Source organism: Lissotriton helveticus, chromosome 7 (assembly GCF_964261635.1).
Source record: "Lissotriton helveticus chromosome 7, aLisHel1.1, whole genome shotgun sequence".
Lineage (NCBI taxonomy): Eukaryota > Metazoa > Chordata > Amphibia > Caudata > Salamandridae > Lissotriton > Lissotriton helveticus.
The window spans coordinates 921,066,523-921,093,263 of NC_136068.1; the positions used below are offsets into that span (position 1 = coordinate 921,066,523).

Here is a 26,741-nt window from a genome sequence, read left to right on the forward strand (position 1 = left end):
CCCCTCTCTCAAGTACTCCATGGAGTCATCGAAGATTTAGGGAAGTATTTCTGGATGCCATGAATCCAGATTGATCCGGATGCACCAAGTCAGAAACCACCCCAACCAACCTTTTAGCCAACAGTTTGGCTAAGATCTTCGCCTCGGCGTTCAACAGCGAGATAGACCTATATGAAGAGCAATGGTCCCTAGGTTTACCTGCCTGATGTATGACTACCACTGTGGCAACCCCGCCCCCTGGTGCGTACGATTGTTAACATCACTGATCATTAGCATGCTGCGACTTTTTGTTGTTGCCACACAAACCTTATTTCTTACAAACCCTGCTTTGAACTGTACATGCTTGTCCCATACTGGAACTAATTTAACACTAGGTTCCGAACATCCCCCCACTCTGTTTCCCCGCACTCTGGGCCTAAAAACTGCCCCTACCCCAATAGTGCAGAGTGCCTGTCACTCTATTCTAACAAATTCTCTTAACTCGGGGCGGGGGTGGCTAAATTTCCCCCTGGCCGTCCGCCCACTACTGTATGTCCCCCATTCTGTGCACCAAAATATATTTAAGTTCAAACTGAGGCACTTAGCGTAGGCATTTTCTTCTTGATCCGTTAGTCGCTTTCACCGGAGCGTCATCCGAAGAAGCCAAATGTTCGCCAAAATTATTTCAGCAAGTACACATTGCGTCTCAATCGTCCAAAGGCAGTATCTTGCGTGGAGCAGGGTCCCCTCCTCATCGCGCATTATGATCTTTGGCCGACCTCCAGCCCTCCAACCACTTCTGCGCCGCCTCTGGGGTGTCAAAGAACCAGGCTTTGCCGTCCACCTCGATTCGTAGTTTAGCAAGAAAGGGCATCGAGTACCGAATTCCTTTGTACCTCAGCTGTTTCTTAATGTTCAGAAAGGTTCTCCTTTGCCTCTGGACCACGATAGTAAAATCAAGTAAGAAGGATAGTTCACTGTTTTCGAATTTGAGGGAAGGATTCGATCTGGCCATTTGCAATATGATGTCACGGACCCTCAAATTCAGGAGCATCGCCAAGATTGGAGTTTGGGAGCACCTGGCTTAGGCCTAACTCCTGGTACCCTGTGTGCCCTCTCAACCACGAAGTAGTTAGATAGGGTTTTTGGCCAGAGGTGTTTCAGTATTAGATCCTCTACGAATAGATCCACAGCTGGTTCCTCCGCCCTCTTGGAGACCCCAATGATCCTTACATTGTTGCAGCGTGATCTACCTTCATAGTCGTCCAGTTGGTGTTCTGTTTGTTTCTGGGCTGCCTGCAATTCCTTGATCTCAAGTCTCATCTGCTGGGTTTCACTACTGAGCTCAGCGGTCTCCACCTCCATGGATTTCACTTGTTTTCTGCAGATCGGCTCTCATCAACGTCATTTCCACGGAAATGGTATCCATTCTTTGTTCTAGCGAAGTTCGTATCACCGATATTGAGTCATGACATCTTTGAGCGTGGGTTCTCCTGTGGTTGGGTTCGTCATTGGGTCAGGTTCACCCTTATTTGCAGCATCAACCTATCCCTGTTTTGTGTTTCTTACTTATCCAACCTAGTTTGGTGGGTACTTTTCTGTCCCTTGGCCCCAGTCATGGTGGCACCCGTTTGCTGCCCAGAGGGACCCTCCCATAGGAAGCAGCCCGCTGCCTGGTTGCGGGAGCCCTCTTCCTCGATGATCCGTCGGGGGGCCTACAGGGATCTGGAAATCCAACACTCCCTGGGCCAGTCCCAGATGATGTCTCCCGCACTTCAGCGGAGGTTGGGGGGGGTCTCTTGTTTTGGGGGAATTTTCTGCACCCCCACCGTTGCGCCGGTTTATTATTTCCAAGTGTATCTTGACCCTACAACGTTCCCCTGAACACTTCGCACTTCAATAGACAGAGGATATGGTTCCGGGCATCCAGGGTCCATGCTGATTGAAACTCCACCCCAAGTTATCAGTCCCTGGCTGGTTCCCAATTTAGACCCAGGAGGGAGTGGGGGCAGGGGCCTACCACGTGTGCTCCCAGGTAGTGGGTTCCACTGGTGCTCCTGTGTGGCCTCACACTACTTTACTGTTCCTGCCACTCTGCGCAGTTTAATGACAAAGCTGTAGTTCACTGTGCTCAGGGCCACTCCCAATGTATGTTCCAGCTGGAGAGCCCACCACATGGGCCAGGCGCCGCTCACCCCAACACTGCCGCACTTACTTGGGACCACCAGTCGGGGCACCCGGTGAATCCAGTTTCCAAGCCAATACAGGCCGTTTTTGTGCTACCCACTTCCGCGGTCCGTGGGGCTGCTCCAATTTGCCCAGACGGTCCTCACGACCAATGGTCCTCTTATCACTCCCTCCGCCTCCCGTATCTAGGAGGGGAGGCAGCTCTGTGCAGGATTCACCCGGGGTCCCTCTCACTTTCCTGTGTGTATGCTGTAGGAAGGAGCTGTGGCGCAACACACAAACCGCGACCAGCTCTTTCGGAGGCCACCCGCGGCCAGCACAAAACTCAAGCCGGGTCTTTTCGGGCCTAGCAGATGAGCAGAGCAATTCTGACGCTGTTGTCCTTGCAGGCACCTCAGCTGATTACCGCTCTGCAGCGGAGGTTGTGCCGGTCCTCCGCCACACTTTCTGGGGTAACTTTCGGATAATGTAGCGGATATTGCAGCGGGTTTAGGCCGCAGAAGGTGAGAGCTTCACCGACGTGCGGCCTTCACAATCCGCACTCAAGCTTCTAAGATGTCACCCAACAGTGATTTCATGTTATGCACGTGCTGAACTACCACTGTAAGGCCCTTATTCAATCAAACCGCCTAATCTCCGTAAAGTACCTGCTCACTTCAAGGAAAATCTATTTGCATTACATAAAGTGACATCCTACAGCTCGGCTACAAATAAACAATTCTCCAACCCAGAGTTCTCGTCCTTGCTTTACCTTAATTGGAATCTTGTGGCTACAACATAGACATGGCAAATGCTGTACCTGATTGGGGTAAAATTCTGGAGAGAAATAGCATTGCGTTGTTTATGCTGATCACAATATGTTTATATGCAATGGTATTTGCCCAATGGAATCATATCATCCCAGAGTTCATAGTCTTTAATTCTTTACCTTCTCCATTTACACAGTTCTTACTATATCACCACCCTAAACTGTGATGGGATTTATCAGTCAAGTTCCCATTTACCATAAGATGTATTGCTAATGGGAGCTCTCAGTCTACATGTCTATAGTCCCGTAGGAATCTCACCTGCTTACCTGGGAATTTAACATCAACAGTACAGAGCCAGAACTCAATTTAAAGTCCTCCTATTCAGACTCCGGGCTCGGCCTAGAGCTTGAAAAAGGTATTGTCATGGTAGTAGCCAACCTCAGTAGGAGAGACCTTTTAATTTAGCCTACGTCAAGGTGAGGCTTCTGAAAGTAAGGTCACCAACTTGCAGGGCCTGGGCCTTTACATCATCTATGTAAAGTTCAGAACTATGGGTGTGTAAAAGCTCCATTAGTTATGTGCGCTAAGGCAATTAAAGCACAGTTTGTCAATCAGATAAAAACATAAGTCATTTTCATGGGAAGTGCCAAGTTGCAGGTCAGCAGACCTAGTCTTCCCCTACATCCGATGGTGTCTTTCATATTCATAGTTCCTAATGGCAGACTAAGCTTGAGCTCCCTGCAGCAGTGCTTTGATGACCAAGACGGTCAGATACAGGGAAGCCAAAATGACACAGACTCTTTCTGCCTTGCAGCTGTTTCCATGGTAGAGCCGAAGAAAAATAGAATGTGCCGACAGTGTGCTTCATATACTGTACCAGATCTGAATTTGTTTTAAATATAAAGTGATTAAGAAAAATGACAACTCAAGTTTCTTTAATCGCATAAGCTGCCATTTTAGATGATAGTAACAGATCTAATGTGCCCTTATTCGTTTGGGGATGCTTATTTTGGGGATTTGCCGCTCCAGGTGGCCGTGGTACCAAACTGATTCACAATATACCAGCAGGCTGAAAGTGAGAAGGCTACACCCTGCCCTGAAGTCAATCCTTGTTAAGCATTCTAAGCAGCAGTATCCTGGAGATCACAAGTTGATCCTCAACTCCATCAGCTCCTTTTTGCATTGATGGAAAATTAAAAATGCCAAAATGTTTGTTTATGTACAGGGCCAAATGGGATCTTTTTGATAACATTGTTGGGAACTTTTTTTTGTTTTTTCACAAATTTCTCACATGCGCAAAGGCATTATAAAGCTAAAGTAATCCAGGTCACAATATCACACTAGACCGGCCTCACAATTGGCAGTTCACTAACCTACTTTACCTATTAAAACAACCACATTATCGATTTTCATGCATATCTGCCGTGCTTTCTAGAGCACAAAGACCCTGCACCGCAATTTAACAACACTGAAAATTCCTGTACTGATCATCCTTGCTAAAGAAGACTATCCACAATGTCATCTAAAGGCTTTAAGTTGAAGAGATTTTGTCTTTAGTGCCCCAGAATTATGGCTTACAGTTTCCCCTACCATGCAGTATACAGCCCTTCCAAGACCACCTTGTTCACTATGCCAGTGACTGCCTATTTTTCGGAAGGGCTTGGGAAGGTATGTATCACTTATAGACGACGGCTCCGCTACAGGAGCTTTAAGAATGTGTAAAGTAATGGAACAACCTTTTAAACTCAGGAAGAAAGCCACATTTCAACATCTCACACCGAATCATCTCTTTCTTGGTGGTTATTACATTGCCACCCAGTTAGAGGATAGCTACTTGGAGCACAAACTGTACCTAGCAAGCTTCACAGAAAAAAGGCGGCATTAAGATCCCATTTGATCGCTCTCCAGAACGTTAATGAACATTTACATATTAACCGATTGATTTGTCACCTGTCTTGTCTGGACCAACTTAAAGATCGCTTCACTCCCTTGATGAGTAGATGGCCTTACGATATTACTTAGTCATTAGACAAACTAGTCACCACTTTGTTAGCTACAACCAAATCATACAAACATGGTGGTCTCTCACACCAGATAGCAGATAGTGTCCTTCGTGACTCAGTGTTACCAGAAGGCAATCGCATCTCTACCAGGAAGCCTCAGAACTCACTCTTCTAAAGAGAAATCGGCTAACGCGGCAATTCTTATAAGCATACGCAATTGTGTTGTTTGTACAACGGCTGCTTGGAGATCAAATTCATAGATCTGCAAGAGATTATTAACTATATTCTGAGTCAAGAATAGATGCCAAAGAGGACCAAAACATCTCAGTGTAATTTATGCACTAAAGTTGTCTTGATTTGTCCCACTTTCACAATGTGCTCCTCACTTATGAGGCTTGGGCCGAGCTTACTATTCTGTTGTGTTGATAAATATCAATGAATATACTTGGACAGAGAAAGAAAAGTACTACTTTGTACCTTACTTGTTTATCATGGGAGTCTTCACTAAATGTACCTCTTTCTTTTAACTGCATCCGTTTATTAATGACAATGTGAAGCAAGAAATGTATACATTTACATGGATTGCTGAAAGAGGGAAGTTACCCCATGTGAAATACAGTGCAATATTGAGTATTTTTTTATGTGAGGATGCATTAAACGCCTGCACCAAACAAGACAAATTGCAAAGACGGAAGGGGTTCTCTATTTAAAAGGTACTAATAGTAGATTAAAATTAAGGTCCGGTCATACTTGACTTAAAAATTCCAAGAAAGCTTTCCAGATTCCAAACAAATGACTAATTCGGACTTCCGACCTATGGATACATTCGTTCTGCAATTAGACCACGCAAAATCCATTATTTTTAATTGTGGTCAGCAATTCAAGGCAGCAAAGGTCTTCCTACTGGATGAATTTTGCTGAATTTTACATTTTTCGATGGGGTGAAACTTCATTTACATAATTGATATAAACGGATAATCCAGGACGGGGCTGACACACTAGATTAACTCTGTGTTCTCGATATTATATACAATGCTAAATGAACGGTACAATGTGATTGTTTTAATTTGCTTTACCATGTTCCTTTGGGATTAAGGGGATTACTTTTACACAAAAAACAACCTTTGTCATCAGTTAAGGAGTGAATAGTTGTGTTTACACTTGAAAGTTAACTTTCCACTTCGTTAACTACATCTCAATGCTTTTTTTCTGTGAGCAGGGCAAATTCTGCTCTGTGTGTAAATCTTGTTTAATTCTACCTCCACTGTCTCTATTTTTTTGTGTTACATGCGTAGTTTTACAAGTTCACGTGTTTCTTTCTTGGTGTCTTTTTCAATGAGAAACAGACGTCATAAGAAAAAATTGAGAGTTTCAGAGATTGCAATGTTGTATTTGCAAATTCAGTAATTTCCTTCCTTATCTTTTTCTCTCTCTAATATGTATGAATTTAATTGCTAGTTAAGTCTTATAGACTGGATCGTGTGGTAAAGACTAAACTTTATAGGAGCATGGCCTAAGAAAACTATGTTGCTAATTTTTTTATTAAATGTTTGAAGAAATTGTTATCTAAGAGATGTAAATCAGCTCTGAAGTAGGTCTTCTGGGAACTTGGAATGTAGGTATAACTGGCATTTTACCAAACTGTCAAGCTTCTTTCAGTATTCTGTGGCTTAGTCAGCCAAGTTTGTACATATAAGAATTGGCTAGGAGCCAAATTAAAATCTCCACCAATTGCTAAATATTCCGAGTTGATCACATAAAGAGTCTTCTATTGCAAAGGCCTATACTTTGAAGATAGTAATGAGAGGTGTCATTTTCTGTTCAACTCTCTTTAAATACCTGCCATATTTTTATAGAACCACTTTTGGTGGCACACAGTGGCCTTATTGTATGACAATGCTTATCTCACAGAATTTGCTTGCAAAACTCCTATGACATTTATAGTTCATCCTTTCTGTTTTAGGTTTCAGTATATCGTATCATGAACGTCAGTTTCTTGTTGTAGAACATTCTGGTGCATATTTCTGAACACAGAATTCTTGCTTTTAGACTATCTCCCCATCACCCGCCTGAAGCCGGATGTTTGCACAGCACTGCTCCCGCGTGCCATGAGGTGGTACTGTGCAGCTCTGCACAAGTCTTGTTCCACCTCAGAAGTTAGAGAGGAACCGCATATAATTTCCACCCCTGCACGCTGATGTCAATTACTTTCTTTCTGGGCCTTTTTGCATTGGTTTGATAAGAGTTGGACCTGACCCTCGCTGCAGGGTCACCCCTAAACCTTTTGCCTACACCCCTTCTGTGTTCTGTACCGGTTTTTGGTGGCTTATTGGACTCTGTGCACTTCAATGATAACCAGTGATCTCTACTTTAAACATGGTAAAAGTGGCTTGCACCCAATGGCACATTTAATTTACTCATAAGTACCTAGTAGAATGGTACTACATGTACCCAGGACCTATAAATTCAATGCTGCTAGTGGTCCTGCAGCACTTATTGTGCAACCAGAGTAAGTAGCCTTTTTAGGTCTCGCAGGCGCTGCTTAGGAGGTGACCTCTTGGAATCGCTCAGGGCTTTTTGGGAAACTTGTGCATGTACTTCACAGTTCCTAATGAGCCCTCGTGCATGTGTGGCGTTTACCTTGCAGGAGCAAGCAGCGGTGCCATCTGTTTGCCTTTATCGCGCCTTGCTGCTTGCTCCCGCAAGGTAAAGGCTGTCCATGGCCTTCCGGCCGCGCTTGCCTTCACCTCTGCCCTCTCGCCCCCCGTTATTACACACAAATCTCACTCCCTGACCAATCAAACGCCTCTTGGTGCTTAGTAGTTCATCGCACCAGCACCCTGCTTGGAATTCCCGCCCCTCCTCGCACAGACACATTTAAATGCTTATTGTCTGTGGAGTTCGCGGCCATGACTGAACTCCTCACTAAAGTAAAACCCTCCCTCAAGCTTGAGAGGTCTCCAGGGTCGGTGCACCATCTCCCTGCTGAAGAATTGTAGTCCAAAATCACATCCTAATATTGACAGGAGTACACAATGAAAGTGAGTGTTAACACTGATAACACTGCCCATTGTTATAGCGCTCACCGCCCTCTTGGCACTTGAATAATGCACTTCATTTGCACCCACTGGTATGTGCCTTGCAGTGATCTCAGAAGGATGAAAGCAGAGTTCGGTTCTGAGGGAGTCGAACCAACAGCACCTCTGCAGCAGGCACTCCAGCCCACCGAGCTATCTTCAGGCTTTACGAGTTGCCAGTATGGCTCCCATGAGGCCGTGGGCTGTGTTTCTAAAAGCCAGGGCTGTAAATCACGACTTCGAGGCGTGTTGCCTTGTATGAAACCATTCCGCTGCTTTGAGGAGGCTGCAAAAAAAATAAAAAATAACAATTTGGACTACTGTTTTCAGTTGAATCGGTCCTCTCATTTGCCTTTGGTACATACACCGTCCTATCACTTTTTCGCTATTGTGCGATCACCATGGGCGCCTGCACTTATAAATGTTATCTAGATTAAGACATGTTGTCTAGAACGCGTACGTTTATTCAGCTTTTTGTTTACGTTTACCTACATTTAATGTCATCAGACTAGTTTGTTTATAAACTGCTGGTTAAATCGTGTCTGTCCGCGTCCAGCACTGGGGCAGAATAACGCTTCGATCACAGTTGTAAACAGCGCCATGCACAGCGTAAGGCCTCATTTCCGCGTAGGTTTGTTGCGTTTTTGTATACCTGCACTACACCACCACCTACCCTCCCCATGTACACTAGACAATACCCCTCCTGCTCACCAACCACCCTCTTCAGCTATGTTTCACTTAAAGCATTTCTCCACCATCCAGCCTTACAAACCCGCCTATCAGACACCACTTTCCCCGTTTCTTTCGTTGTCTCTTCCCCCTATTCGCCCTCCTACCATCTTTTAAAGGCGTCATCTAAAGGAGCATTCCTCTCCGTCCTCTTGTTTACTCGTGGAGAGGTTCCTGTGTTATCTTCTCCTCGATTTGAGACCCCGCCTCGCTGTCCCATTTAAAGGGTGGTCCTCAATCTCGACTTTCATTTATTTGGACAGAGGCTTTTTTTTTTTTTACTTTGGGTTATTTGAGGAGTGGTCTCAGGTCAGCGCTAATTTATTTGCAGAGTGATATCAGCTCACTTATTTTGCCACCTTCCTAGTGTTCCCTGCTCCCTTGCACCAAATTGAGGAGTTTTCTCTTCTTTCAGGCCCTAACCCCACTCTAATTACCCCTGGCTCTTATTTGAGAGGCTTTGCAGCTGTCATTCCCTCTTACTTGCACCCATTTAAATAGTTGTTTGTGTTCCATTGACCTCCCCTTCATTTCCCCATCCGCCACCATTTCCACCTCCTCCGCTCTCTCCTTCCCTGCTTTATCACCCCTGACTGTTTGCCCCTACCCCTCCTCCACCGTCATAATGCCTCCTAAGTACTGCTCCTCTCATCTCCTATTCTCCTTCTCCCCTTACTCCTCCATCTTCTTCTCCCCCACTGCTACCATGCCCTCTCCACTCCTGCCCTTCACTCTCCTCTCCCCTGGTAAACTGCCTCTAAGATCTCTTCCCATCTGCCCTGATGTTGCCTCTTCTCCTGTGCTGCTCCACTGATCCCTCCTCTCCTTCTGCCTGGTTATTTGCTCTCTCACTAACTAACCAACCTGCTCTTTCACTAACTAACTATCTCAATCACTCTTACTATCTAACTCTCTTTAAAAACACTAATTCAAACTATACCTCTCTCTCTCACACTAACTCTCTAACACTAACTCACTCTCTCCCTTACTAACACTTGCACTTCAAAGACACTGACCCAATACAATCATACAGGACTTCATAATAGCCTATTGTACCCCTAGGACTGCAACAAGGTCGGGGAGGCAGGAAATTCCAGACACCTCTGTTGGGGGAGGGGAGAACTGCAGTGGGCGCCAGGTATAAAATGGGACAGTCAGACCAACTCTTTAGAACCCACTCCTGGACCTGTTGTTCATAAGAATGGGGCCTGCATCCTTGATCCCAGGCTGATCTGAATACATGGGTAAGCTGACTGACCTTTTCTGAGCTATAAGGACACAACAAGCTCCAGAGGCCTCTTTACATCTACCCAGCTGACCTGCTACAACTCAAGCTACCTGAGCTGTGCTGGCATTTACTGGAGTGAGTTCCTGATCCTAAAGAGTTGCCTTCTGGACCGTTGGTGTTGCATCAGTTGAGCTACTCCTGAAAGGCAAGAAGAAATCCTAAGGCTCTGGGCTCTTCACGCCAGCAAACTGGCCTGTTTGCGCCAAGATCTTGCTGCCATCCCTGGTCCCTCTCAGCCGCCCATGGAAAGCTTCTGTGAACCTGACTCTTCATGGTCCAGCGATGACTGGCAACAGATGATCTGCACTTCACACTACAGCAGCAACAACCCACGGATACTGCCCACGCAACTCTCCAGCAACAGTCACCTGAGACACCAAATAGGATCTTTGTGCTACAGTGAAGACTGCTCCTCGCAGTCTCCTTCACTGTGAACAAAACTCTTCACCCTGGATTTTAGAAGGTAACTTTGTCAGCTGGACTTACCTGGTCTCTGTATCTAGCCCGTGCTCCATCTCGGTCAGCCTGAACTTGGGACTTTCACCTGGTCTCGCACAACCAGATAACCACACGTGGCACTTTGTGAGTTTAAGCACAATACTTACCTTAAGTAGGAATATCTGCAGTTCTACTAATCTATTTTTCTAAATTGGTATGGGATCTTTCTTTTATTGTGTTTTCAATTTATTATTTTTTGTGTGCTGCATAAATGCTTTACATATTTCCTCTAAGTTAAGCTTGACTGCTTCTGTACCAAGCTACCAGAGAGTCAAGCACAGATCAACTTAGTGGCTTATTGTGGTTCACCCGGACAGGAATTGTGGCTGTTGCTTGAATAGGGTCCCCACTCCAGACAATAACCCAATTGCTCACAATATGTTTTTCAAAGTAAATTCCACTGTACTCAAGAATGATGTCCCCACCCAGGACTACAGGGTTTAAACCATGCCATACGTGTCGTAAATAGATGTCGGTGACAGACTAGCACAAGGTGTGCCTTTGGTGTTTGAGCTTGGGACACAATTACTCATCTGAGGAATGTGCACTCCCGCACCCAAAAGCATTCCGAACTATGAAGCAAAACTGTACATCGCTAAACATAGAAAGAATTAGACCTGTTCCCATTCTTGAGCGCAATCCTGCGACCTGATGTCATTGCAATCGAAGTAAAGGTTTGGCACACATGTCCCCAGTTTAGTCCTGACATTTCTCATGAGCTCCCCTTCGAGCCAATGCACAGCTGCTCATTGTGTGTTCGGACACCCTAAACAGTATGTTCGAGACATATGAGCTGCAGATTGTACATTTAGCAATAGATCGCCACCTGGTGTTGGGCTCGGATGATTGCAGGTTGTTGTTGTCTTCTTGGAAGAAGTCTTTGTAGTCACGAGATAGGTGACTCCTCCCTTGGACAATACTGCGCATGGTATCGACTCCATCCTCAGATTGTTTTTTTTCCGCCACTGGGTTCGGATAAAAGTTTTCCGCTCCGGCTAGAAAAGACTCTTTTTGGCATTTTCGAAGCGTGACACTTTAGACAAACAACTTTCGACATCGAAGACACCTTTCGACATCACCAGCTACATCCCGGTGCGTCGACGCGGGCCGTTGGGCCTATCGGCGCCGTACGGCCTACGCCTCATGGACAGAACTCCATTCAAGAGATGCCCGATATGTCGAGAAAAATTCCCTCATAGCGACCATCACGAGGTTTGCAACCTCTGTTTCTCGCCAGAACATGACGAGTCGACCTGCACAGCCTGTGCCTCCTTCCGATCAAAAAAGACCATTTGGGATCGGAGGACCCGTCGACACGAGATGAGGAGATCAGCGCCAGCACCGGAGGCCATCTTTGAGGAGGAGATAGTCGAAGAAGACGTCTCCGAGGACGAGAACCCACTCGAAGATATCTCAGAGGACGAGGCTCCACTCGTTGCCGAGGAAGACTCGCCTGATCTCCAGATCATATCGGGAGCAGAGGACTCGGACGATTTGATTCCATCTCGACAACCTCTGCTCCTGCACAACAGACACTGCCCAAACCAAAGGCAACGGTCAGCACTCCGCCCATGGGGCCCAGTCGAGACCGAAATTTACCCTCCAACGCCCCGCCTTCGGGCTCGGCTCCGAGGAAAAAGACTACGCTTTCCCGTGCCTCGGCACCGAAAAAACCACATGTGCCAATTCCACCTCCTCCATTAGCACCGAAACATCCTTCGACACCGAAGGACTCTTCGGCACCCAAAGACTCTTCGGCACCCAAACCTAAACAGGCATCGGCGCCGAAACCAAAAACAGCAACGGAACCGAAAGCTTCGACTCCGAAACCATCCGGCTCCAAAAACAAAGACGGGAAGATAGACTCCGGCGCAACAGGCCCAACAAAACCGGTCTCCACGCCGAAATCTTCGATAACGGTACCAAAGACCACAAGGCCTGATACACACAAGCCTAAATCACCTTCGGCACCGAAGAAATTGCCACAGGACTCAATAACTCCTCCTAAGGCAAAAAACAATAAAGAACCGCTATCGACAGCGAAGAAATCGGCGCCGAAGAGGATTATATAATTGGAAGAACTATTTAGACCAGATCCAAAGCAGAAAAAGGTCTTTATCAATCCAAAAACTGGACATGTGGAAGCAATTCCACACAAAGAGACCAGCAGACACACCACTTCCAACTGTGGTTCCTGCCAAAAAGGATTGTGCAACATCTCCAATGCACCCTTCCTCTCCTTCACCTTCTTCCTCTCCTATCACTCCATATATTGAGCCTATAACTTCTCCTGCATCATCACACCACACTGACGAAGAGTATGACTTAGGTGGGGGGGATGATGTACCAGAGACACATACATACCCCTTAGTTGAGGATGAAGATGTCAACCCAGAATATACCAAGGAAGATGATGCATATAATTTCCAACCAAATAATGCACCAAACATCCCTGAGCCTCAGTACTACCCAACAAAACCTTCCCCTCCAGAGGATAGTATTGGGTTCAATCATCTACTAAACAGAGCTGCACTTTACCACGGAGTTCCAATGCACTCTGATGCCATTGAGGAGGATTTCTTATTAGACACTTTTGAGCAGTCACAAAGATCTACTCAAATACTACCTATGATCAAAGGGGTCATTAAACATGCTCCAGAGATTTTTAAAGATCCAGTAAGGTGTAGGGTACTAAATCCAAGAATAGAGAAAAAGTATAGACCAGCACCAGCAGATCCTATCTACATTAAGGGACATCTACCATTGGACTCTTTAGTAGTGTCAAATGCACGTAAAAGAGCCAATACCCAGACTTCTGGTGACACACCTCCGCCTGACAAAGAATCAAAAATCATTGATGCGTCAGAGAAACGGATTGCTGCACAAGCAACAAATATATGGCACATAGCAAACACACAAGCCTTACTCTCACGCTACAATAGGGCTCACTACGACCAACTAGAAAAGTTAATGGAACATCTACCAGATCAATACAAAGATCAGGCAGCAGAGCTCTTACAGGAAGGCAAACTAATGCCTCCATTAAATGCGCACTAGATGTAGCTGACACAGCATCTAGGGCAGTTAACACCAGTGTTATCCTCAGACATCATGCATGGTTACGCATTTCCGGTTTCAAACCAGAGGTACAAACTACCATCCTCAACCAGCCCTTCAATCAGAACCAGTTGTTCGGGCCAGAGGTAGATAATACACTAGAAAAAATAAAAAAGGACACAGACACTGCTAGGTCTATGGGTGCATTACAATCTACCCAGACTAGAGGTTCTTTTCGTCGCTACTCTTATAGAGGAGGCTCCAAGCAGACCGGCGCAGATAACACGTCATCTTTTAAAACCCATACACAAACCCCCTCTAATAAGGGTTACTTTAGAGGAGGGTACAGAGGCAACAACAATAAGGGAAGAGGTAGAGGTAACAACAACAACCGCTCCTCTTCCAAACAGTGACTTCCCTCTGCCTCCCCTACAACATTCCACCCCTGTAGGGGGCAGATTATCACAGTTCCTACCTGTCTGGGATTCCATCACAACAGATGGGTGGGTAAGACAAATTATCCAACATGGCTACTGCCTAGAACTCACAGCAACCCCCCAAACATACCACCCAGGCAGAGTCCAATGTCCACAGAACACATAACACTGCTTCAACAGGAAGTTCTAGCACTTCTACAAAAAGACGCTATTCAAGAGGTCCCTTTACAGGAACAAGGAACAGGAGTCTACTCCCTGTATTTCCTAATACCCAAAAAGGACGGGACATTAAGACCGATCCTCGACCTCAGGCCCCTAAACCACTACATTCAATCAGATCATTTTCACATGATCACTTTACAACAAGTACTCCCATTACTACAACAGGGAGACTTTCTGACAACACTAGACCTAAAGGACGCTTATTTTCATATATATTTTTTTTTTGCAGAGTTTTATATAGCGCGAACTAGACCCGAACCGAATCAGGTATCAGAGCGCTTTACATAGCACCAGTTACGTTACATGAGGACACACTTTCATTTTAGGCACGGGGAGATTAAGTGATTTGCCCAGAATCACAGGAGGTTTTTGGCGTCGTTACCGAGACTCGAACCCAGATCCCCAGGTCTGAGACCGAGCGCCTTAGCCGTTAGGGCAACCCCTCTCCCCTATATTCCTATACATTCTGCGCACAGGAAGTATCTAGGATTTGTCATACAAGGACAACACTATCAGTTCAAAGTCCTTCCATTCGGAGTCACAACAGCACCACAAGTGTTTACAAAGTGCTTAGCAGTAGTAGCAGCACATCTCAGAAGACAACAGATACAGGTCTTCCATTACCTCGACGACTGGCTCATAAAAGCAAGATCGTTCAACCAGTGTGTACAACACACAAAACAAACGATTCAAACATTACACAACTTAGGGTTTACAATAAACTACACCAAGTAGCCCCTAGAGCCTTCGCACGTTCACCAATATCTAGGAGCTACCATAGACACATCATCAGCTCTAGCCTATCCCAGTCAAGCCAGGATTTAAAGCATTCAGAGCTTGGTCTCCCTTTTTCAATGCCAACACTCTCTTCAAGCCAGAGTGTTCATGAAACTAATAGGCATGATGGCGTATTGCATCTTCCTAGTTCCTCACGCAAGACTGCAAATGAGCCCACTACAAGAATGTCTAGCACAACAGTGGAATCAGGCTCAAGGTCAGCTCACAGACCTGGTGTTGGTCGCTCTCTGTAATGGTGGAACACCAAAAACTTGACAAAGGGACGGCCGTTCCTAGAACCTATTCCACAAATAGTGATGACAACAGATGCATCCCTCACAGGATGGGGAGCCCATCTCCTGCACTATACCACTCAAGGCCAATGGAACAGCCAAAAAAAATGTTCCACATCAATCATTTAGAGCTGCTAGCAATTTACGTAGCACTCAAGACTTTTCAAGTACAAAACAAAGCTGTTCTAATACGGACGGACAATATGACAGCTATGTATTACATACAAAAACAGGGGTGGACACACTCTCTGCAACTGTCCCAGCTTGCACAGAACATTTGGAGATGGGCCATTCCTCAAAACATACACCTGACTATAGAACACCTTCCAGGAATTCACAGATAGCAGATCTGTAGTGTCGTCAATCACAACAGATTCACGAATGGGAGTTGCACCCACAGGTTCTACAACCATTCTTCCAAATGTGGGGGCACCCACAGATAGATCTGTTTGCTACCCACGAAAACGCAAAATGCCCAACCTTCGCCGCCAGGTTTCCACACCCGCGGTCGGAGGGGAATGCAATATGGATGAATTGCTCAGGCAGATTTGCGTACGCTTTTCCGCCTCTCCCACTCATTCCACTAGTAGTACGCAAGCTCAGACAACAGTCTCTCAAACTAATACTAGTGGCCCCCACATGGGCACGACAGCCGTGGTTCACCACACTACTAGACCTCTCACTGGTTCCACATCAGAAATTACGGCTCACGCCATCCCTGTTAACACAGAACCATGGAGAAATAAGGCACCCAGAACCAAGCCAACTGAATTTGGCGATCTGGCTCCTGAGGTCTTAGAGTTTGACTACTTAAATTTACCACCAGAATGTATGAATATAATTAAAGAAGCTAGAAAACCCACCACTAGAGCATGTTATGCTGCTAAGTGGAAAAGATTTGCAATATACTGTAACAACAATCACATTGATCCATTGGATGTTTACATCCAAAATATTATTTGTTACCTTCTACACCTACAAAGGTCCAACTTGGCGTATTCTTCCATACGACTGCATCTAGCAGCAATTGCAGCTTATTTACAAAATAGACAGCACCTATCTCTCTTAGAGTACCTGCGATAAAAGCATTTATGGAAGGATTAAAACGAATAATCCCACCTAGGTTACCACCTGCACCAGTATAGAACCTGAACATTGTCCTTACAAGACTCATGGGACCCCCTTTTGAGCCTTTACACAAGTGTGAATTGCAATTCCTAACATGGAAGACTGCCTTCCTTGTTGCCATCACCTCTCTCAGAAGAGTTAGTGAAATAAATGTAAATGTCGGAATTTGTAAAGCGCACAGCTACCTCCACCGGAGGTGTCCCGGCGCTGTCTGTATACCGCTTAGGAACCCTTCCTGGGAAATGTCCACTCCTGGGCACCCCCCAGGTGCAGCCAGGCATCCCAGCGCTTTTGGGGCTGTTGTGGAGACTAAGCAAGCTATTGCCCAGAGTTGCAGCGTGGGACCCATGATCAGAACAGGCACTGAGGCGAGAATATCCAGTCAGGGGAATTAATGAGCCGGAGACTCGCCGAGGCGGGAATCGAACCCATCGAACCCTGGTCCCTGGCCAGAGCTCTGCATCAAGGTCTGCCTGCTCTAACCATTGAGCCACACTTCTCCACAATACAAGCATTCACAATAGAAGAACCATTCTTTCAGATACACCCTAACAAAGTGGTTCTTAGACCTAATCCAAAATTCCTGCCAAAAGTGATTACTCCTTTTCACCTTAACCAATCAGTAGAGTTGCCAGTGTTTTTCCAAAAACCAGACTCTGTTGCGGAAAGGGCTTTACACACCCTAGATGTTAGAAGAGCTCTTTTATATTACACAGACAGGACTAAATCCTTCAGAAAGACAAAACAACTATTTGTATCTTTCTCTTCCCCACACAAAGGCAATCCCATGTCTAAAGGAGGAATTGCCAGATGGATTGTAAAGTGTATTCAAATTTGCTATCAAAAAGCTAAACGTACACTAACAGTTCCTCCTAGAGCGCTCTCCACTCGCAAACTAGGAGCCTCTATGGCTTTCTTAGGAAACATACCACTAGAGGACATATGTAAGGCAGCAACATGGTCTACCATACACACCTTCACTAAACACTATTGTGTTGACGTGCAAGCCAAGCAGCAAGCTGCAGTAGGCAAAGCTGTCCTTAAAACACTATTTCAGTATGCTGCAACGGATACAAGCGACCACCGCTAGGGGAGACACTGCTGCACAATCGTTGCTAAATGTACAATCTGCAGCTCATATGCCTCGAACGGAATATGCTACTTACCAGTATGCATCTGTTTTTGGCATGTAGAGCTGCAGAGTTGTACATGCCCTCCCGGGGACTTGTATCCGTTCCAGTACTCATCTTACTTAGATGCACACGCATGGACATCCTCTCTCTTTACTTCTACTAACTCCATCATTTCCCATCATGGCGAAAAACAATCTGAGGATGGAGTCGATGACCATGCGCAGTATTGTCCAAGGGAGGAGTCACCTATCTCGTGACTACAAAGACTTCTTCCAAGAAGACAACAACAACCTGCAATCATCCGAGCTCAACACCAGGTGGCGATCTATTGCTAAATGTACAACTCTGCAGCTCTACATGCCAAGAACAGATGCATACTGGTAAGTAGCATATTCCCTCTCATCACTTCAGCTGGTCACAAGAGTGAGCTCCAGGCGCTCTTGGGACAGCCTTTTTGCCAATAAGAGCGACTACTTTTCATGTTGGACAATCCATCACCCTCGCAACATTCTTAGCTCTGTCTCATCCCTCAATAGAGGATAAGAAACTCCATCGGCTGGACCCCAAAAGAGCCTTACGTTTTGACATCAATCGCACCATTGACAATCGGGTAGACAATCTGCTTGTGGTGGAGTTCTTGTGGCCAAAGAAAGGCAAGGCAGTACAGAAAAATACTTGAAGGTGAATAGTCCCCTGCATTAAGATCTAGTCCACACTGCCGAAAAGTGTTCTCTGAAAGGACTAAAAACGATTACCATGAGGGCCAAAGCTGCTACCCCTTTGTCAACACGTGGACTCACTCTTCTTGACATGTCCGACCACGACATAGTTGTCACAGCACATGCTCATGAAGCACTACTGCCTTGACAACCAGTTCGGTCCTGGAGGGTTTTTTTCGTCCACGCCCACTCTACATATCCTCCACCTTTGGAGGTACTGCTCTGGTATCTATTTTAAGCGTGAGGAATCTGCAGTTAGAAATATCGATCAGAAAAAAAGTTAATTATCTTCTGTTAGAACTTTCTGGTAGAGACTGTATCTAATCACAGATTCCTCCTTATTCTGAGGAGTGGTCTCTCTTTAACTTCTAAAAAAAGGTACCTAATTAGAGATCTGCACACTGGTACTTTCAAGGGCGTGGTAAGAGTCAAGCAAGACACTGACGTCTTTGTGCAAGAGTGGTGCTATTATGCTGCTCCGCTCAATCACTTCCGGGGCAGAACAAGGCCTACACAGAGCCACATGGCACTAGGTGAGGAATATGTGGTTAAATAGAGTATGCACCGAAAGAGCATTAGTAACTAAATGTTGATATTTAAATGTTTAAAATAGTTTAAAACATCACATTATTGATTCAGTTACCCTAGCAAGGCAAAAAAATATGGTTTGACATTTGCCCCCTTCGTACTAGCCAAATGTAGGGCAATTCATGAGCAAATGACCTGCCTTCCTGAAAAACAAGGAGCGTTTTGTTATTTTACATTCAACCTTGAAACGTGAGCCAACTCCTACAATGGTGCCTTCTACAGAGACAGCCTAGGGACTTAATAGCAGAGTGAAGCCATGTTACTTATCTGCACGGTTCTTTGTTTTACTTGCTTTAAAAAAAGGTATACCCACATTACAAAGACTACCCCTACAGTTTATCAATTTTAAATGCTAAGTTAATTGTAAATTACAGCTCACTTGGTGGCAGGGATGTTTAGGGTTCATGAATGCCAAAAGAATTTCCATGTTGAAAAGATAGGATTACAGAATACATTCACTTCAAACCACTGATTCTTAGTTACTAATCAGAGAGTTTTCACCAAAATGAATTTTTACAGAAACTTCCGTTTTAGTTTACACCATATCTACGAGATGGATCCAAACCACATGTATGTCAAGAGGCTTTACCTTCTCAGTTAATAATATTTTTGGGCAATTGGAAATAGTGTTATTTTTGAGAACTGAATGGAATAAACATGCATGTGGCACAATTTCTCATGAACGGCCACATCACTCCAAGACACTTTAAACTACATTTGGTAAACCAAAGCATCACTTCTCCTGCTCTAATGCCAAATCTCTCCTCATCCAGATTATTCATAGCTCCTAGTAAGCTTCTTTTGCCCATTCACCCAAAGATCTGCTTTCTGAAAAAAATGTATCAGTTTCCTGTGTAAAACAAAATAATAATAGCAAAGTACTTTGATTGCTTTTTGGGCTTGGCTAAAGGATTCATGCTAATAAACAGTTATCTTGTGTTTTGTTTAGGCTAATTAGAACATGGAAGCACTGCACATCAAAAGCGTTCTAAACATGAAGGCACTTTAAGCAGCATGAAGAAGAACCAGAATTCATTTCAGCATCATTTATTGTTCCTTTCTGTCTCACGTTAATGTACAGCCCATTTGGTAGAACATTTTATTTTTGTAATAAAATATTTGGAACCAAGTGTGCATCAATAGACATTATATGGACTATTTGCTGCCTTTCCAGGTTTATATTTAAATTACACAACATGCATTTCTTGAACGACAATTGCTGGAGAGCAAAACGGGGTCTTGGTTTGATTGGGACCTTCATAACTTGGTGTTCACGAGAGATTCGAGGGCTTTTGCAACTTGGTCGGTATTCAGGTTATTCAGTGGCACATTTTTCTCTCTTCCAAATTCTATAGAGGGAAAAAATAGAGTGACAATTATGTATCTGGTACAAAAGGCCTGCTTCCTTATAATTTCTTAGACTGGGCAATGCTGCTGAAAGAGGTTTTATTAGTCAAACGAGGTGTCAAATCTTCACTGACTGAGTACGGATTGTGGAAACTGAAACTTGGATGCTGCTCACCTGCAGAGATTGGCCGACTACCAAAGACCTTCAAAATAAAAACAAATAATGGCAATAGGTCGAAGTTGCAGCAATTTTAATTTTGTTTCTTGCAATCTGCCACAAAAATCAAAAGAAGAAAACAGAAATCAAGCAGTCACCTAAACAGGCCAGCAAAAAAAAATGTAATAAAATAAAACGTAACCCTTGTATATAGTTTCAACAGAATAGTATGGGGTAGTTCCGAGCATGGGGGAAAACATTGGTAGAATAAAGTATTGATACACCAGCCCTGACACCGATCTGTACTAACTTGTTGGCAGATGTTCATATCGAGTAAGGCAAAATTATGTCTCGAATAGCACAGAAAAGGTAATGAATGTGGTGAACTGACCACGTGCTCCTTGGTGGGTGGAAAGAAAGTGTGAATGACAGCCGAACAAACCAACGAATGAAGATGGCTGATCCAAAGTACCTCTGTGCATGTATTTAGGAATATTTGTGATTGCATGATCCTATGTACACAAGCAGTCTCTAGGCCAGAACTAATCACATGGAGATCATGAGTTTAGCCCAGGCAAATACAACCAGAGTATGCAATCAATTATTTTGATAGTCTGTAGCAAAGTTAACTTTCAAAAAGTGCGAACAGCAAGGCCTCTGATGCTGTATATCAAGGTTTCTCCTTTTTCTCAACTTTTATAACCAGTAATGTGAAAGTTCATACATTTGTGTGATTGGTCTCTTTTTCAACCTCATTACCGAAACGGCTGTTTTTAACAGTGCAGCATGATATTTACATAATACAAGTGTACATCAGATTGCAGTGCAATCACCTGGGAGTCCGTATTAGATTAATTGCTGTTGTGCCAGTGCTTCAGATTCAAGACATTTTGTGTTTTACAATAGTGGGCATATGAAAATGCTTAAAAAGTACCAAAGATCCTTGGAGGTAAGAAGGAAGCGAGCAGATCATTTAATGGAAAGCATCAGGATTATTTCCAGAGAAATCGTCTCCTCTGCCAGCACCTAAAAGAGCGAAGCTAGAAAGAACTGAATTTGCAGAATCTCAAGTATCTCAATGGTTGAGGAGGGAATACTTGCATATAAGGTCTGACGTCTTGGTGTCACCTGGGACCTAAGCTGTCGTTAGCAGCATCACCTATCTGCATCAGACCAGTACTGGACTGCCTTAGAACCTGGGCCTTTCATGTAGCATGCCATGTCTGGACCTGTCCAGTTCAGAGTGTAGATTCCGATAAAGAAACACTGGAGTGTGGATAACAGAGAGAACTCCTCTACATTTCTTAGAACGTATAGATGTGTCCTCATATCTTACTTTAATCTCCAAATTCTTTATTTCTTCTTATCTTTAACATGCAGTTTATTTTTGTTTACAACACTGTAAACCCTTTTTTGTAATTGATCTAATGTGTACTAACGGCTATGTGCTTCGGTTTTAGAATACTGGTTTATTATCCACATATACAAAAAGGTCAAAACTACCTTTTAAAGAAATGGTCATGTTTTTAAAAATACAGACCCTCCAGCTAAACTGTTTCTACGTCTTCCACTTAAGCAGTTGTGGAAATTGTGGCAAAGGCAAAAGGTTATTTATTGTCCGTGAACCTGAGGTTTCTTCAAGTCTGTAACTAATTTGAACATAATACTCTTGCTGTCAAAAACAAATGAATACCACATCTTCACCACCACATGTCTCGTCTTGAGAAGGTAGTTATGGCCAAGAATACTTTCATGACTGATACTCTGAGAAGTTCATAATAGTACAGGGCTAGAAGAAAGTGGATATTGCAGAAGGGAACCTAAAGAAGGTTGGGTTAAATTATCGCTGCTTACAATATTACCTGACTCTGAATATGCTAACAAATATGTATTTTGTTTTTCAAAACTATAGAATACGCAAACAAGTTACGCACTTTCCTACTTAAAATTGTTACTATGCAGATAAGCATACAATCCTTCTGCAACTTAGGTGCACGCTATTGGAAGGAGTTTTCGTCTCAGATCGAGAGAACAATGGAAAAAAAGCAGGAAGAACCACTTTCCCAATAATATGGTTGTGTGATACAAGTTGCACATAATTTACTTCCCTCAAAAGTAAAGCAACCAAGCTAGGTACACAAGGAAACAATGGTGACAAGATTTGGACCAGCTGTATTTTTACCATTCCCTGTAGTGTGGTGCTTCAGTAACACTCTTCATCACATACCAAGCATTGGCAAAGCCACTAGGTCTCACCAATGGTGTACATTAGCATGACTGCTGTGCGGCATGGCTAAAAGTGCAGGAAAAAAGTGATAAGACGACGTCAAAGGTGGATGCTGTCATAGCGCTTTCTTTTCTCAAGTTGGGTCGGGTTTGGGACAATACAGACAACAGAAGTGAGGGAGAGAATAACACGGGCAACAGAAGAGCAATGGGTGTGAGAGGAATACGCAATGGAAAAGAAAAGTAACACTGATAAAGGAGGGGTGCGGGGGGGGGGGAGAAACAACACTAAAAATAAGAAGCAACGTGATTAAAGCACCAAAATGGTACTTTAATCACAACGCGACCAGTGGAAGAACACTAGTCAAGAGGAAGCAGTCAAGTACTTGGTCCATTCTCCACACAAAACAAGAGTAAGTGAATTACGAAGCAGCAAGTAAGAGTGATAATGAAGCCAGTGAATGATAAGCAGTAGGCAGGCTCCAAGGCCCTTGTGGAAAATAATCTCACTTGCAGGTGACATCGTATGCTTCATCGCAGCCAAAACCGGCTATGGACTCATATATTTGGTGTGGGCAGTGAGTCTCTAGTGCTTGCTGTCACGTGGATGCTCCATTGTGAAACACTAACAACATGACTCTTTGATGGGGCAAGCCAGTCGCCTCAATCTGGCCTCGAGTCACTTACCATATCTGGCCCACAGCTGGGGCTGTACTCCAGAGCATTCTCGGATCAGGATGGGAAATTCAGGGTTTGCCTTCTTCAACTCCACATAGTGCTGTTCGATGAAATCCCTGTAGAAAACAAAATGGCAAGTTATACATATGGTGCATTTTCTGAAATAAGTGCATATCGCTGCCAGGTTTACCTAGCACAAGGTATCTGAATTAAATACCAGCTGGGTTGTCTGGTAACTAGAAACTGACAGGGGATACAGTTTGAGAGAGTGCTTGTAAGAAACATTCCTTTCAAGCAAGATTCAATATCATTGCATCAAAAGGGATCGGTCAATTATGTTTCCCATCACATACAGCAAACTCCTAGGGTGTTGTCATGGAAAAGAAAGCCATAACTGAGCCAGAGGGCAAATTATGTTGTGGTCCAGGGATGGGTTGCTCCTTGAACTTTCCCAAAACATGTGTGCTTAAAACAGTCTGCCAAAGTTTATAAAGATCCCATGACCAACATCACCACTTACAGATTGCAACAATTTGTGGGAAAGCAATATGAATGCAGTGGTCTTAGAAAGGCCACCTTTCTACTCAAAGATAATATTTACAAGTCAGCAACGTGGGATGCTGAAGATCACATGCTGTGTGTGCACTAACTGCCACTCTAGTGTTTAGTTACGAATTTTACAGGTTAATTTATTTCAAGAGCTTAAGTTTCAGGTTGATGAATAATTTTGGACATGTACCCAAAATGTGCAGTGCATCAGCACGCACAACCCCGCCTAGGATTGTTTTTTTTCCACCAACGGGTTCATAGCTAAAGATTGGTGGTCTGTTTTCTAAGTTGTACCATGGGGGTTAAAATGGGGTTTCTATCGCAACAAATCTATATGGTACGGAGAAACATTGATAGATGCAGCAGCGTGTAGGTCTCTGCTATAGATTTATTTTTATAAAGGAATTGAACTAAAGCATCATTAACCATTGAATCCTGCAAGTTTCATATTTACCTTTCAAGTCATATAAAAAGGACTCATGAGAAAGGCACATACTTTGGGGGAGGGGGCGAGGGGAGGGTGTAGGATTAGGCAGCAGAACGGAAAGTGCACATTTTCAATGTTGTCCTCTGTCATACAAAGAGAACACATTCAGAAATGTATCTTGTGCATTTCTCAGGATGAAGAAGAAAGGAGTAGGGCATGTCAGCATTTCTTGTGTTTGCTGTCTACCTGTAACCGTCATGATCCTAAATCAGCTTTTTACACCACCATTGATTCGAAAGATCCACATGAAGTAGCTTCTGGGTGTGTGAAGACAGCGATGCCAACAATGTCTCAAGGGTCCTTTGGAGGTATTGAACCAGGAAGCGCTCCATGCCCTGGCAGTCGAGGACCATATACCCTTAGCTATATCAGAAAGACCGGCTTGTTGGAGGAACTGCCCCGCTGCCACAGCAAAACTGCTCTGTGCATTGTCAAATGAGATTAATTCCATGTAACAGTCGTGTATGTAGAATCTGGGAGCACCCTAAAGGCCTGTAGTCCCCAGAACGGAAAGTCCCTAACCAAGGGGGCCTGTTTCAAAACCACTGTCACTGTATGTTCCTATAAGGAGCCGCGTGTTTAACGCGGTACGACACCTGGCTGACATCTCGTGCCGTGCCCCCTCCCCCCAGGGGGAGGCCAGACAGTATTCTTCCAATTTCAGGACCGCCAGCCCCCCCCCCCCCCTTCTTTAGCGGCAGGAACAGTAAGTCCCTACCCAAATCAAGGAAGTAAGCAGGGAATGTAATTGCCTAGACGCCACCTTGGGAAGACCGTCAAATGGTATATAGATACTGGGGCAAATACACCACTTTCAAGATGGCCTCACGTCCCACGAGAGACAGGGAAAGAGTATTCCACAATTAACCAGTGACCCTACTAATATTATAATGTAGGCCCTTCTGCCATGTGTGCGCCACCACCACCCCAGATAACGAAAACCATTGGTTTCCCCCTGGAGGGGCAATTTCAATAGGGTCTCAGGAGAGACGCGTGCCCAAGGGAAAGACCAAAGATTTCTTGTAATTGTCAGGAGGCCAGACAGCTCTCCAAAAGTATCAAGATAACCCAGCCGAAGTGGGAGTGAGCATCTCGGAGCCTTGAGATAACAAGCATTTCCAATGCAATAGGTCTCGCATTTACGCAAGTTTAATCTATTGTAAATGAAAATGCCTTTAAAAAAAATAATTAAAAAACCATAAATAAAAGGCATTGTCATTTAGAATGCCAATAGCTTAAACTCACATAAGTGCGAGACCTATTGCATTGCAAATGCTGGTTTTAAAAAGCCTCAATATTTGAAAATTACATCCTCCCACTTGCAAATAGGAACTTAGTTTCTATATATTTGGCCCCCCCACCCTCCCGCTTCAAAGAACTGGTTTGCTCGCACAAGGCAAAATGCCAAATCGGTGGTGGAATGTAACAAAACACGTAAAACATATGTAACATACGTGCATCTTCTGTTCATGCGAGTTAGGGCCTACATCATCTTCATTGGCTTTTGGCTAGATGTGCGCTATAGAAATACTACATACAAACAAACATACCTACATACACATACCTACCTACAGACATACCTACATATACAGGCATACCTACCTACCTACCTACCTACAGACAGACAGACAGACAGACATACCTACCTGCATACACAAGCAAAAACCAGTAGATAGGGTTGTCCAGTAGAGGTAGAGCTGGTTTTGGTAGCTGGGTGGTCAGGGTTCCTATTGTAAACAGGGGCCTGAAGATTGAAGGCTTGAATTTTGTAACTCAGTCAGCCTTTCATTCTTTTAGGGCATCAAAATGAGCACCGCTAAGGGCTCCAAGTGGCGCAGTAATCCTGATGCTACTGTTCATGAGAGATACCTTCTGCATTGAGATTGCCACTCAGGTGGAGATATCACGATCTGAAGTTGAGAGGTTTATCTACGCAAAGAATCGAAAACCTCTGTGTGAAAAAACAACTGAGAAACATATGGGAATCGGGCGGGCTAGTTTCGCAATCTCAATTCCCACAACAAAGTAATAATTATACTGAGGGTTTTGGTCCTTCCAGGTGCTAGAATGTACACTAAAATCTCGTATCATCAGTAAGCTGTCCAGAGTTGGAAAACGCCTTTTAACACTGCTAATAAACTGCAAGAGTCTGCTAACAAGAGGTAGTAATGACTAGTAAAGCAAAGCGGGCAGGATACGGACATCCGCGCCTTACTGCCCAGCAAAGACACGGACAATGTCCTCTTTTCTGTGCTGACAGCTGCCCCCCACCCACTTTCTACTATTCCCTCTCTTTCGGTCTTGCTCCTCACTTACTGAAAAGCGTGACTTGAAGAAACGGTTCACAACCTTTTTCCTTCTTTCATTTAGTTCCTTCCCTGTGAAATGGATCCAAAAAAAGAACAAGCTGTCTCCGTGGAGCCGACGGGGGAC

General features: G+C 44.4%; 2 protein-coding genes across 4 annotated transcripts in view; one reads left to right on the plus strand and one right to left on the minus strand.

Moving 5' to 3' along the window:
• TMCO6 (transmembrane and coiled-coil domains 6) overlaps positions 1 to 20,438 on the plus strand; it is a 197,664-nt gene extending 177,226 nt beyond the window's left edge. For 2 of the 3 annotated variants that reach the window (XM_078653435.1, XM_078653437.1), the window contains one exon: positions 19,814 to 19,993. In XM_078653435.1, coding sequence (XP_078509561.1) covers positions 19,814 to 19,822 — 9 coding nt within the window. In that variant the 3' untranslated portion in view covers positions 19,823 to 19,993. Of the gene's footprint in view, positions 1 to 19,813 lie in introns of all 3 variants that reach the window. The other variant, XM_078653436.1, reaches the window with a different exon arrangement.
• NDUFA2 (NADH:ubiquinone oxidoreductase subunit A2) overlaps positions 19,896 to 26,741 on the minus strand; it is a 72,817-nt gene continuing 65,971 nt past the window's right edge. The window contains exons 2-3 of the mRNA XM_078653438.1: positions 23,282 to 23,388; positions 19,896 to 20,213 (exon numbers count right to left, since the gene is read on the minus strand). Of these exons, the coding sequence (XP_078509564.1) occupies positions 20,122 to 20,213; positions 23,282 to 23,388 (199 nt within the window). The 3' untranslated portion in view covers positions 19,896 to 20,121. The remainder of the gene's footprint in view (positions 20,214 to 23,281; positions 23,389 to 26,741) is intronic.